At 31.5% G+C, this 15878-nt stretch overlaps 1 protein-coding gene across 1 annotated transcript in view; it reads right to left on the bottom strand.

Moving 5' to 3' along the window:
• The window catches only part of LOC103786903 (disintegrin and metalloproteinase domain-containing protein 18), a 153533-nt gene that overhangs the window by 32888 nt on the left and 104767 nt on the right, over nucleotides 1–15878 (bottom strand). The window contains exon 17 of the mRNA XM_034965981.3: nucleotides 12553–12633. Within this exon, the coding sequence (XP_034821872.2) occupies nucleotides 12553–12633 (81 nt within the window). The remainder of the gene's footprint in view (nucleotides 1–12552; nucleotides 12634–15878) is intronic.

Raw genomic sequence — 15878 nt, 5'->3', positions numbered from 1 at the left:
CCTGGGCTCAAGTAATCCTCCTGCATCAGCTTCTCAAATTGCTAGGATTACAGGCGTGATCTGGCCTTATGCATCTTTTTAACTTATTCCACAACTGTAATCCTCTTCTGAATTAATTTACATTTATTTAAATACCTGAAGACAACAAAGGACCTCATTATTTTATTTTGCTAACTTTAAAAGAAACAGCCAGAGCAAAGCAACTTTAACAAAAAATGAAGGAAAATGTGATATTTTGGAGAATACGTAAAAAAAACAAGCACAAACCTGGCAATAATTCTAAGAACACACACATACAAAAGATAACCTTAAAATATTCTGTACAGTGTAAAGAGACTAAATATAGCATCAGACTCTTCCCTGATAAGACTAAAAGCAACAGTATAGTAGAACAGAGTTTCAAAGTTTGAAGGTAAACCAAAATATGATAATTCTTAAACAACAAAAGTGTCATTTATATGGAAGACCATCATTTTTGCATTTTGATATCAATATCTCTGAATGCATTTTTCTCACATATATATTTTTCTCTATATTTTGACAAAGTGTTATTCCAGTTCCCCACCCCTCCAATGAAAGTACAAGGACATGATAGAACATTTGATCTAGGATAGCAAATCTAAATATATTATACTTTTAACTGTAACATAATTTAAAAAACAGAATTAACATAATGCATATAATCCCTTACAATATCAGGAACTTCAAGTCCAAAATTTCCAAAAAACCACAAATGTTAGAGGTTTAAGGTAAAGGGTAGGTACAAGTGCAAAAATGGTCACTCCTTAACTGCACGTGCAAGGAGAAATAGGTTTTATTTAAGCTGGGCATAGAAATAGACAAATAAGGAAAAATAAACAAATGTTTAAATTCCCAGGTAACTGGGTCCCCCCAGCCAAAACAAAGTCACATTATAGAATTTACTTTGTATTAGGGCAAGTCATGGCAAGATAAAACATTAAAAATGATTTATAAAAAATTTAAAAATATGTTGAATTTTATCAAAAGCCTTTTCTGCATCTTTTGAGATAATTGTGACTTTTTTGTCTTTAGTTCTGTTTATGTGATCAATCACATCTATTGATTTCCATATGTTGAACCAATCTTGCATCCTGGAGATGAAGACTATTTGATTGTGGCGCACAATCTTTTTTGATGTGCTTCTTAATTCGGTTGGCCAGTATTTTGTTGAGGATTTTTGCATCTATGTTCATGCAAGATATAGGCCTAAAATTTTAATTTTTTGTTGTGTGTCTGCCAGATTTTGGTATCAGGATGATGCTGTCCTCATAGAATGAATTAGGGAGGTGTTCCTTTCCAATTTTATGGAATAGTTTCAGTAGTAATGGTACTAGCTCATCTTTGTACCTCGGGTAGAATTCACCTGTGAATCTATCATCCTGGGCTTTTTATGGTTGGTAGGCTATTTATTACTGCCCCAATTTCAGAGCTTGTTATTGGTCTGTTCAATGATTCAATTTCTTCTTTGTTCATTCTTGGGAGAGTGTATGTGTCCAGGAATTTATCCATTTCTTCTAGATTTTCTAGTTTATGTGCATAGAGGTGTTTATAATATTCTCTGATGGTTGTTTGTATTTCTGTGCAGTCAGTAGTAATATCCCCTTTATCATTTCTGATTGTGTGTATTTGAATATTCTCTTTTTTCTTCTTGGTTAGTATAGCTAGTGGTCTATTTATCTTATAATTTTTTTCAAAAAATAAACTCCTGAATTGGTTAATCTTTTGAATGTTTTTGTGTGTGTCTCAATTTCCTTCAGAAAAGACTTCTGATAAAATTCAACATCCCTTCAAGTTAAAAACTCTCAATAAACTAGCTATTGAAGGAACATACCTCAAAACAATAAGAGCCATGTATGACAAAACCACAGCTAACATCATAATCAATGGGCAAAAGCTGGAAGCATTTCCCCTTAAAAACTGACATGAGCTAAGATGCCATCTCTCACCACTCCTATTTAACATAATATTTAAAGTTCTGGGCAGGGCAATCAGGCAAGACAAAGAAATAAAGGCATTAAAATAGAAAGAGAGGAATTTAAATTATTCCACTTTGTGGATGACATGATCCTATATCTAAAAATAACCTCATTGTCTCAGCCTCAAAGCTTCTTAAGCTGATAAGCAACTTTAGCAAAATCTCAGGATACAAAATCAATGTACAAAAATTGCTAGCATTCTGATACACCAACAACAGTCAACTGGAGAGCCAAATCGCTAATGAAGTCCCATTCACAATTGCCACAAAAAGAATAAAATACCTAGGAATACAGCTAACTAGGCAGGTGAAAGGTCTCTACAAGAACTACAAAACATTGCTCAAAGAAATCACAGATGACACAAATAAATAGAAAAACATTCCATGCTCACAGATAAGAAGAATCAATATTGTGAAAACAGCCTCACTGCCCAAAGCTATTTATAGATTCAATGCTATTCTTGTTAAATTAACATTGACTTGCTTCACAGAACTAGAGAAAACTATTTTAAAATTCACTGGGAGGCAAAAAAGAGTCCAAATGGCCAGGGCAATCCTATGCAAAAAGAACAAAGCTGGAGGCATCAAACTACCTGACTTCAAACTATACTACAGGACTACAGTAATCAAAACTGCATAGTACTGGTACAAGGACAGAACACATAGACCTATGGAACAGCACAGAGAACCCAGACATAAGATCACACACCAACAACTATCTAATCTTCAACAGACTTGACAGAAACAAACAATGGGGAATGGATACTCTATTCAACAAATGGTGCTGAGATAACTGGCTAGCCATGTGCAGAAAACTGAAACTGAACCCCTTCCTTACACCATATACAAAAATCAACTTAAGATGGACTAAAGACTTAAAATTAAAATCCAAAAGTATGAAAACCTTGGAATACAACCTAGGCAATATCATTCAGGACATAGGCACCGGCAAAGATTTCATGATGCAGATGCCAAAAGCAATTGAAACAAAAGCAAAAATTGCCAAATGGGATATTATCAAAGAGCTTCCATACAGCAAAAGAAGCTATCAACAGAGTAAACAGACAACCTACAGAATGGGAGAAAATATTTGCAAACTATGTATCTGAAAAAGGTCTAACATCCAGCATTGATAGGAACTTAAATTTACGAGAAGAAAAAAAAAAACCCCATTAAAAAGTGGGCAAGTGACATGAACAGAAACTTTTCAAAAAAGACATACATGCAGCCAACAGTTATATGAAAAAAAAAAGCCTAATATCACTAATCATTAGAGAAATAAAAATCAAGACCACAATGAGATACCATTTCACGCCAGTCAGAATGGCTGTTATTAAGAAGTCAAAAAATAACAGATGCTGGCAAGGTTGTAGAGAAAAAGGAATACTTATACACTGTTGGTGGGAGTGTTAATTAGTTCAGCCACTGTGGAAAACAGTGTGGCGATTCCTCAAAGACCCAAAGACAGAAATCCCATTCAACCCAACAATCCTATTTCTGGGTATATACCCAAAGGAATGTAACTCATTCTATTATAAAGACACATGCAGGCATATGTGCATTGCAGCACTAGTCACAATAGCAAAGACATGGAATCAACCTAAATGCCCATCAAGGATAGACTTAATAAACAAAATGTGGTACATATACACCATGGAATACTATGCACCCATAAAAAGTATGAGATCATGTCCTTTGCCGGGACATGGATGGAGCTGGAGGCCATTATCCTTGGCAAACAAACACAGGAACAGAAAATCAAATACCACACGTTCTCACTTATAAGTGGGAACTAAATGATGACAACACATGGACACATAGAGGGGAACAACACACAGTGGGGCCCACCTGAGTGCAGAGATTGGGAGGAAGAGTGGGTCAGGAGAAATAACTAATGGATACTAGGCTTAATACCTGGGTGACGAAATAAGCTGTATCACAAATTCCCATGACACATGTTCACCTATGTAACAAAACTGCACATCCTTGCACATGTACCCTTGAACTAAAAATGAAAGCTAAAAATTAATTCATAATTAATTAAAAAATAAAAAAGAAAAGAAACGTTTAAATGTGAAATATAAGAAATAAGGAGCATATAATGTCAGGAACAACAAGCATCTTAATAAAACGCAGAGATTATCACAATGTATTAAAAAGTGAAAATTAGGAAATAGAACAATACATATATCAGCAAATACAAGCAAAAATACACCACGATGAGCATATCAAAAATAAGAATAAGAAAAATAAGATATATCAGAAATATATATTTTTAGAAAAAATTAAAAGATGGATAAAATCGCCAATTTTTATATAAAATACAAATAAACCACACTTACATTAGCATAAATTTTAACTTATATGGATCAATAGTTGGTGGGGAAAAAAGTCAAAAATATAATCAATTATTCTAAGTCTTATATGAACAGCAGGTCCAAATTCATTATTAGTTTTGAGCAAAAATTTTGGAAGCAAATATATTTACATCACTTAACCTTGTTAATATCATAGAAACAAAATTTAAAAAGTGCCCCAAATCACTCTATAATCTGAATTTTTCATGTCATGTTATACTCAGAAATTAATGTTAATAATGTCCCAATTAGTTAAATAAAAAGAGGTTGGGATAACTTATTTTTATTAAATTTTCATTAGATTTCATAATTGTTTAAGAAAGATTAATCGCAAAACATTAGGACACATATTTACTATTACATTTACCTAAAAGTTCTATGTACATTTTTTCAAATTTCAGTGAGAGAATTGCTTTGTGAATATTCTCATATCAATTTTTGTGTTTACTTTGTCACATACATCTCCTGACCAAGAAATACCAATAAGGCAGATAAGCTCTATAAAATTCTGAATGAGAAAACTGTTTACATAAGTAAGAAATTATAAAATGAAATTACTGTACATCCATTTACAATTCATGACAAAATCATTTCAAGCTTCAACAACATTCTTTTTTATTTGTTGATAAATTTGATGTTAAAATTTCTAGTGATTATGTGATTTTCTTAAAAATCAATTTTTAATGCCATTTTCCAAGTAATGCTGTAACTTTAATTTCTAGAATACACAAGCACTTTAAGAAAAATCACATTGTAGTTAATTTAAATGTTATCAAAGTGGCATAAATCACACACAGATAGAATATTCTGGCCAATTCAGTCCCCCATTTCACATTGTTTTACACCCTATGCACTCTGAGTGTCCAGAAAATACATTTCTCTGTCATCTTTGTGTCCCTCTTGTTCACATACATTCTACAACCAATTTCTGAGAAAATTGCACATGTGGTTGTGTACTTCTTTGGATATCCTCAGCTCATTGGGAAATATCAGAAATTTCAAGATTTTTCTAATCATCATTGCTGCCTCCTGGGGCAATAGGGTCCCATTATCACATTCTGCTCTGCTCTGTCACGCCTTGAAGATCCTTCTCATTGAAACAATATTTACTCTACAACCTCATCACCTGCAGGCCATCAGACTCAATATCTTGTGGCACACTTGTATTCAATCAGCAGTATAAATGTGGTCCAGTTATTAGATGAAAAACTGTGATTTATAAGTATTGCATTATTTTTATATCAAGATCATAAAACATCTCGTATTAGCCCCCCAAATTCTACACACAGAATATTTAAGAAGACAAATTCATATATAATACTAACACCACACATCTCACTTGTGTATTAAAAAATAATAAACCAAAACTAGGGAGGGTTTATCCTAGAAATTAAAATATCATTCAGCTTTAGGAAATTCACTAATATGATTCATTCAAGTAAGATATTAATGGAAAAAAACACATGATATAATTAAATAATAAAAAATAATTCAATAAAATTAAAGTCTTTCTTCCTAAATTTTTTAGCAAGTTAAGCAAATACTGGAAGCTTCCATGAACGTAGAATATGATGTACATTATTAAACTTTAGAATAATTCAACATGCAATTACTAACCTGAAAAACCATGAAAAACAAGTGAGACTTGTTAGTTCTTTAAGGAATGATAATTTCAAACCAATGATTGTCCTCTTTTCAAAGAGGCCCTTACCAATTTGGCACATTTAGAAGTATAACTCCAGCTTGACAGTAATGAGGGCAAGCAATTTTTAGGAGACAAAATAAACAACAGAATTATTATCATTTTCTTGAAATGCAGGGGTTGGAAAGTGGAGTTGTAAAGGGCTAGATCATACAGCCATTATCTCCCTAAACACATTTCCATATTCTTAAGCTAAAATCTAATTCAAAAATTTCTCTAAAGCACTGCTGTAATTCTTAGAGTTTCTTGATGCTGAGGAGATAAAGATGCTGCAGTTTTTTAGGTGAAAGATTTAGATACTTACACCATTGAAATATGGTGTAACAGATTTATAAAACTGTGTCTTAGATTTATACAGCTATGAACTTGTATTTACATAGCTCAATCCATAAATGGATTTAAACTAATCAGACCCACACTATTTCTGCCAAGAGAAAACTATAAAGCCTCTCTTGTAAAACTTACCATCATTGTTAAACATTCCATTGCAAATTATTTAAGGAGGTTTGTAAGGAAATAGAAAGGTATCAAGAAGAAAATCAGGCAATTGAAACGATTGTGAGAGGTAGCAGAAAATTAATGTAATCAACAAACAACACTTCTGTGACTCCTGATGTGTTGGGGTATTTTCTCACACACCAAGCAATTCACCAAAAGGGTCTCCAGTGGACACTAGCTGGGTGTCAATACAATAAAAGATAATACATAAATTAACAATACCAGGAAAAAAGTGGAGTTATCACTACAAATTATATAGACTTTACAAGGATATAAAACGAATATGCCAAATAATTATGGCTTAGATATGAGAAAAATTGATTAATAAATTCTAAAAATAGAGAAGATGAAATTTCCCCACACAATTGAAATCTATTAAAAGTAAAGAAATTTAAAAATGGAAAAATAATATGAGTAAGTCAGGAACACAATACAAGGCTGTAAAAGCAAATTAGAAATGGCAGAATAATAATAGAACTAGAAAATAGCTTTAAAACACCCAGATTGAAGAACAAAGAATGAAAGCTTGAGAGATTCAGAATAAAATCTAACATGTATTTGGAACACAGTACAAAACCATAAATTTGGTGTAAATTTAATCCCAAAAGGATTAAATAGAGAATACAGAAAAAGCAAAATTAAGTAATGATTTAAAAATGTCCAAAACTTAAGAAAGATAATCCTTAGTAGAATCCAGTAGCTCTGTAAGTTACGAGTATGATGAAAACTACACTTTAGCAAATCATATGCAAACACTTGAACACCAATGTCAAAAAGAAAACATTAAAAGCAGGTGTTCCTCAAGAAGCAAAAGTAAAATGCATCTGACTTCTCAGAAGAGATCATGTAAGTCAATATAAAACAGATTATATTTTTTAAACTACTGAAAGAAAATTCTGACCTAAAGATAAAACATTCAAAAAAACACTCATCAGAAAAAAATGTTAATTTTAGCCACCATACTTTTTTCAGGCTGAAGAAAATTTTTAACAGAAATAAACACAGAAATATAGAAAGGAATGCAAGAAATAGAAAGAGTAAATATATGATTAAGCAAGAATAAATAAATGTTGACTGTAGAAAACAATAATTATTGTGTTTCTGATGTTTAAAATATATAGAAGACAAAATAAATGATGTGAAAAAATTCACTACCTTTTAAAACAACCAGTCGTTCAAGAAAGAAATCACAAGGAAAATTAGAAAATATTTTGAGAAATGTAAATAAAAACACAACATACAAAAATTTATGTTATACGGCAAAATTTTAGCCAAAGCAATTAGGCAAGAAAAAGAAATAAAAAGACAACCAAATTGGAAAGAAAGAATAACATAAAATATATTTGCAGATAATGTAGTCTTATATGTAGAAAACCCAAAAAATCCCACATAAACATCTTAGACTAATAAATTAACAAAGTTGCAGGATACAAAATCAACACACATACAATAAATAGCTGCATTTTAATACACTGGCTAGCAATGCATAACCCAAAAAGGAAATTGAGAAAACAATACCATTTACAATATTATTAGAAAGAATAGAATACTACTTAAGAACAAACTTAAAACCAAGGAGAGACAAGACATATACACTCAAAATTACAAACCATTGCTGAAGTTAAAGAAGATATAAATTTAAAAACATCTCATGTTCATGATTTGAAAGACTTAGTATTGTCAGGATGACAATACTACCCAAGCCAATCTACAGATTCATAACAATCTTGGTCAAAATTCCAATGATGCTTTTTTGCACAAATTGAAAAATGCATCACAAAGTTCAGATGGAATCCCAAGGCACTTCAAGTAGCCTTAAAAGTTTTTTAAAAGAAAGAACAAAGTTGAATAACTTATACTTCCTGAGGACAAAACTTCCTGCAAAGTCACAATAATGAAAACAATGTGGTTTGGCATGAAGACAGACATACAGACAAATGGAGAATAGAGAGCCCAGAAATTAACCCTAACATTTACGGTCAAATTATTTCTGTCAAGGCTTCCATGACCATTCAACGGGTAAATGACAATTGTTTCAACAAATGCTGGGAAAAGTGTATATCCATATGTAAAAATATAGTTAGACTCTTATCTCAACCATATACCAACATTGACTCAAAATAGATAAAAGATCTAACTGAAGGAAGAGTTAAAAAGTTAAAGCTCTTAGAGATAAACATAAGGGAAAAGCTTCATGACATTAGATTTGATGATTTCTTTAATATTAAACAGAAGACCAGGCAACAAAAGAAAAAATAAATAAACATCATCAAAATTAAAAACTTTTGTACACAAAAGCATACGATCAAGACAGTGAAAAGACAACATTTAGAATGGAAAAATAGCAAATCACATATATGATAAGAAATTAATATCCAAAATATATAATTCTAAAACTCAATAATAAAAAGGAAGCACAATTTAAAAATTGGCAAAGGACTTGAATAGAAAATTATCTGAAGGTATATGGATTGACAACAAGGGAAATAAAGCTCAACTTTGCTAATCACTAGGTAAATGGAAATCAAAACTACCGTGATAATTCCATTTTGCAACTATTAAGATGGTTATTATTAAAAAATAAAAATAAATATTGGGCAGGATGTAGAGAAATTGGAACCCCTGTGCTTGCATTGTTGATGAGACTGTGGCAAAGAATATGGTGATTCTGAAAAAAATTGAAAATAGAATTACCATATGCTCCAGCAATTCTTCTGGCTATATACCCGGAATAATTGAAATGAAAACAGGGACCTGAACTGATACTTGTATACTGATGTTCATAGCAATATTATTTACAACAGCCAGAAGGTAGAGGCAAATTAAACATCCACTGACAAATCAATGGATGAACAAAATGTCGTATACACATACAATGATATAGTTTTCAGCTTAAAAAAATGAAATTTTGTTACGTGATACAACATGGATGGAGCTTGAAAATATCATGCTAAGTGAAATAAGCTAGACACAAAAGGACAAATATTGTATAATACCAATTATATGAGGTATCTAGAGTAGTCAATTCATATAAACCTCAAGTAGAATAGTGGATACCAGGGGCTAGGGGAAGGGGATAATGGAGGATATATTTTTTAAAAAAACAGGCAAAAGATTAAGATGCTTCATCATAGAAGATATACATATTTCAAATAAGTGTAATAAAAGATGCTCAACATCATATGTCATTAGAAAGCTGCAAATTAAAACAACATTGAGTTACCACTAAATAATTAGAATGCTTAAAATCCCAATCGCTGAAAACACCAAATGCTGGTGAGTATGTCAAGCCACAAGAACTCTCATTCACTGTTGGTGAGAACGGAAAATGATACATCTACTTTGAAAGACAATTTAGTAATTTCCTACAAAACTAAACAAACATGCTGCTATTATATGACTCAGTAATTGTGCTCCTTTGGTATTTACCCAACTGAAATAAAAACTTATGTCCACACCAAAACCTGTAAATGAGTGTTTATAGCAACATTATTCACAATTGCCCAAAATGGAAAAAGAAAAACCCACATTGTCCTTTAATAGAAGAATGATCAAACACACTGTGGTACATCTGTACAGTGGAATATTATTCAATAATAAAAGCAAATAAGCCATAAAGCCATGAAAAGACATGGAGGGATCATAAATAAATATTACTAAGAAACAGTAAAAAGTTCACGGGTTTCTAGGAGTTTATGGAAAAGGATGAAGGGCTAAATATGTGGATCACAGGCATTCTTAGCACAGTGAAACTATTCTGTATGATACTGTAATAATGGAAACATATTTTTAAGACCCGTATATTTTTTAAGACGCATATTTTGAAAGACCTATATATTTTTAGGACCCATAGAATGTACAAAGAATTAAACTCAATGTAAACTGTAGACTGTAGTTAATAATAATGTATAATTAGTAGCACAGGAATTATAGGGCATCGCTCTAAGGCAAGATGTAAAATAATAGGGGAAGCAGGGAGGGAGAGGGAGCAGATATATTGTAGTTCACTGTACTTGGTGCTTGTTTTTATGTAAACCAAACGTTGCTCTGAAAAATGTCTGCTAATTTTTTTAAAGCTACTATAGAAAATACACAATGAAGAAGCACCACCAAAATAGCATAACCTTGATACAAAATCAGAAACATAAAGTACAAGATATAAAACTATCAAATCCATAAGATAGAAACATTTATATCAAATAAAATACTCAAAAATTGAACTAAAAACAGGTCATGGTTGGTTTTATTCTGGGAATTAAAGTTGGCTTACTATTTTAAAAATCAATAAATATATTTGTACATTAACAGATTAAAGGGGAAAATCATAGAGTAAAGTCAATAGATGCAGAAAAAGTCTTTGGTAAAATTTAACACTTATTCATAATAGAAAACACTTAAACTAGAAATAAAAGAATAATTTTAATTGAAAATTATAATAAAAAATATTCTGCAAATATTACACCAAAATGTGAAGCCTTGAAATTTTTTCTTTCACAATAAGGACAAGGCAAGAATATCCACCACTTATATTGAATCATGCATAAAAGTCTGAATTTAATATTCTGTTATGTTCTTAACTTCTTTATACTGATGCTTAGATTACTAACTTTCAGAGTAATAAATTATAAATGTTCATGGCAACTAATGAAAAGTATATCATTAATAAAAAGAGAACGACACTATTATAACTGGCAACATTTCATGAATAATGGTATTTCAGAACACCTACATGCTAATAAAATTGAACTGGAATGATAAATGATAAAGCTGTCTATTGAGACCTGTCATTAGAAAGTCTATGCAAATTTGCTTAGACTCAGTAAGATTTCTATTACATATAATTATTTTTAAGTCGTTTTTCTTTTTAAACATTTTAACTACAAAATATAACATATGTAGAAATATAAATTAAATAAATATGGAAGTTTTACCTTATGTATTTCCTTTATGAATGTAATATTTCATAGTAAAAGGTTTTATCAAAAAAATCTAAAAAGTAGAAGTAAAACAACAACTGAATGTAAATAATAATATATTAAGAAAACAATTGTGAACCCAATGAAACATGGTAGCAAAAATTGATAATGTATAAAAATGTATATAAGTTACACATATCAGATATGTATAAAGTTATACAAAAAACGTATAACTTTGTGTTGAGATATTGCATAACTTTGTGTTGAGATACTGTAAAAAATAATAAGGCTGAAGAACTAAAATGTAACAGAGGAAGTAAAAAATTCAAGCCAAAAATTATAATTACAGAAAAAAAAACAAAACATTAAAATGTGGCTATTTTCTTTGTTAATAACTGATGGCAAATTACTGACAATGTAGTAGCATTTTATATCCTCTGAATCCAACTATTTTAGAAATTATAGAATTAAATATTAATGCATTCTGGTGAATTTGAGGTTACTCTTACAATGTTGACTATATCACACACTGATTTTCTTTTAGGAAAATAATTTTTTAAAACTCTCAAATTATAAATTTTAATAAATGGAAATGCAATATAAAAGTAACAAATTTAAATTTCCAGATTAAAATAGACAATTCAGAAGAAATAAAAAAAGCTTTTTGCGTGAAGTTGCATTTCCTATTGGAAGTCTCTCCATGAGAAAAAAATATTCCCTGATATGTCAACGTGTTTTTAAGTATACTCTGTAAAATATTGTATACTCATATGCCTTAATTATTAAATGTGTGTGGGAGAAGAAATATGTTCATGATATAAGTAAAAATGCATTTATTTGTGTTGAAGAAGAATAAATGTTTTTATTTAAACATATTACTAAGTTGTGACTGCTTACAGTTCAATACGTATCTGGTACAATTCACTTAATATGTTATATAGTTTGAAATTAGGTCAGTTAATTTTCTTTATATTAGTCTACCAGAGCTAGGCAAGTCAACCTAGACTCTCAATCCTCATAAACAGATGTTTATTTGAATTACCCACAAGAATAACATGTAATTCAGATACAAAAGTGACTTACCCCTTTCCCTTTGCATTTTGTGGTGGCATTACAGTTATATCCCATTAAATGAACTTTTCTGCAGGTTTTATTTACACAGTACTAAAACAAAACAAACAAAAATTTTACAATTCACAAATGTCATATAAAACAAGAAAAAACATTAATGATTTCATATATATGTATAAGAGATGCTTAAGTTGAAAGACTTTTAGTAATATTAATATGACTAATATTAATATGATTAACATTATCTTAATTTATTAATACAAAAATACAAAAATCTAAACAACAAAGTAATTGCAAGCAAAAAAACTGACAGCATTTGCCTTGACATGGTTAATGTAAAGGTTACATATAGTTTTGGTTTTTATACTTATAGCTTGCATTGGATTGAGACACTCATCATATGAGTTTTCTATATTATGTTAATGTTTTGTTATGAATAATTGATTAGATGTTAATGACTTGTCTTCTCAAAAATTGGAACAGAAATCATTTTGTTTAGGTTTTAAGTATAATTCATAAATTTTGAATCTTTGTTATAAGATTCCTCAGAATAATATGGCAAGAACAATATTTATTTCTTGTAAAACTTTTATTATGGCAAAATGGGTAATATGGTGGTGAATAATCACCCAGATATGTGGTGTTTTGCCTCATTTATGTTTTTCTATTTTTTTCTGACTTTGCAAGCTTCTTTTTTATTTCAAAGTGTCACCATAAAATCTGTTTAAGTCGTTCACAACATAACAATACCAAACATGAATAAAAATTAGCTTTTTAATTATTTCCTCAAATCTGCATAAAACCAATTTATAGATTATAAGTTGCATATGTCAACTCACTTTTGTCCCTCATATTCAGCAAATATCAGATGTTCTAGCCAGAGCATTTCAGCAAAAAATAAAAAGATATCCAAGACTATTTTTAGCTTCCATGTATGAGTAAGAATATATGATATTTATTTATCTGTGTTTGGCTTAATTCAGTTAATACAATGGTCTCCAAGTTCATCCATGTTCTGCAAATAACATGATTTTGTTTATCACTAAATAATGATTCTGTTGTGTGTATGTACCACATTTTCTTTATCCATTCATCCATTAATGAGCAATTACGTTGATTCCATAGTTTGGTTATTGTGAATAGTGTGGCAATAAACATGGGAGTTTATTGCCACAACTATCTCTTCAATATACTTATTTTCTTTTCTTTGAATAAACACCCAGTAGTGGGATGGCTGGATCACATGGTAGCTCTATTTTTAGTTTTGGAAGAAACACCATACTGTTTTCCATATTAGCTGTACTAATTTGCATTGTCACAAACAGTGTATAAGAGTTACCCTTTCTCTGCATTCTCGCTAACATGGGTTACTTTTTGTATTTTAAAAGTTTCAGGTGATGAGCTTGCTAGTTAGATATGATCATTATACATTGTATACGTGCAGTGAATTACATTAATTGATATACACAAATGGTACATATTTATAAGGTACATTGTACCTTATAAACTTTTCTTGTTTCATATAAAACAAGAAAAAACATTAAGCAGTGATTTAATATATATGTGTAAGAGATGCATATATATCATCTGGTTCTTGCATTATTTCCTTAGGGTAATAACCTTTAGCTTCATTCATGTTTCTGCAAAGGACATGATTTCATTCTTTTTTAGGACTGCATAGTATTCCATGGTGTACATTTTTAAAAATCCAATCTACTATTGATGGGCTTCAAGGTTGATTCCATCCATGTCTTTGCTATTGTGAATAGTTTCACAATGAACATACAAATGCTTGTGTCTCTTTGATAGAGTGAATAATTTTCCTTTGAGTATATACCCAGAAGTGGGATGGTTGGGTCAAATGGTAATTGTTTTAAGTTCTTTGAGAAATCTCCAAACTGCTTTTCACAGTGGCTGAACTAATTTACATCCCCACCAATCGTGTGTGTTTCCTTTTCTCTTCACCCTCACCAACATTTGGTTGGTGGGGAGAGAATAACAAGCATTTATTTTTTAATGGGTACAGAGTTTCAGTTTGGGATGACAAAAAATGTGCTGTATGTAAGTGGTAGTGACAGTTGCACAACAATACAAATGTAATTAATGAATTGTCCACTTGAAAATGGGTAGAAATGTAAATTTACATTATGTATATTTTATCACAGTATAAAAAGAAAAAAATTGTATATGCCATATGAAGATTATAAAATTGTCCAAATTAGGCCTCCTACCTGCAGCACCACCCACTGTAGCACCTCCCACCTATGACATTCCCACTACAGCTGCTGAAGTGCCCCCTGCCCATGGGACCTCCAACAGAGCACCCCTACTGCCCATGGTGATCCCTGCTAGAGTGCACACACCTTCCACTTGCCATGCTCCTATAATCCCCTCCTAAGCACCCCTGCCCATGGTGCCACATGCTGGAGTGCCTCTGCCCTAGTGGCACACCTGCCACACCCACCAGCACACCTAAACCCATGACTCCACCATCTCCTATGGAGTGGTATTGCCAGCAGTGTGAGAGCACTTTGGCAACTCCAGCCCAAATGGAGCTCAACTTCAAAGGACCATCCTCTCAGCGCAAAAGCTTCCTAAGCTGATAAACAACTTCAGCAAAGTCTCAGAATACAAAATCAATGTGCAAAAATCACTAGCATTCCCATACACCAACAGACAAATGAGCCAACAGTCAACACAGTCAAATCAGGAATGTACTCCCATTCACAACTGCCACACACACACACAAAATACCTAGGAATACAGCGAACTAGGGAGGTGAAAGATCTCTACAAGGAGAACTACAAAACGCTGCTCAAAGAAATCACAGATGACATAAACAAATAGAAACACATTCCATGCTCAAGGACAGGAAGAATCAATATAGCTGAAATGGCCACATTGCCCAGGACAATTTTTAGGTTCAATGTCACTATCATTAAACCACCACTGAGATTCTTCACAGAACTAGAAAAAACTACTATTTCAACTTTCACATAAAACAAAAAATGAGCCTGAATAGCCAATGCAATCCTATGCAAAGAGAACAAAGCTGGAAGCATCATGCTACCTGATTTCAAACTATCCTACAGGGCTACAGTAACCAAAACAGCATGGTACTGATTCAAAAACAGACACAGAGACCAAAGGAACAGAACAGAGAACCCAGAAACAAGACCACACATTTACAACAATCTAATCTTTGACAAACCTGACAAAAACAAGCAATGGGAAAAGGATATTCTATTCAATAAATGATGCCGGGATAAATGGCTAGCCATATAGAGAATATTGAAACTGGACTGCTTCCTTACACCACACACGGAAATTAACTTAAG

This window comes from Pan paniscus, chromosome 7 (genome assembly GCF_029289425.2).
Source record: "Pan paniscus chromosome 7, NHGRI_mPanPan1-v2.0_pri, whole genome shotgun sequence".
NCBI lineage: Eukaryota > Metazoa > Chordata > Mammalia > Primates > Hominidae > Pan > Pan paniscus.
Note: the sequence above shows the minus strand (reverse complement) of the source record. Positions and strands in the feature narration are given on the sequence as shown.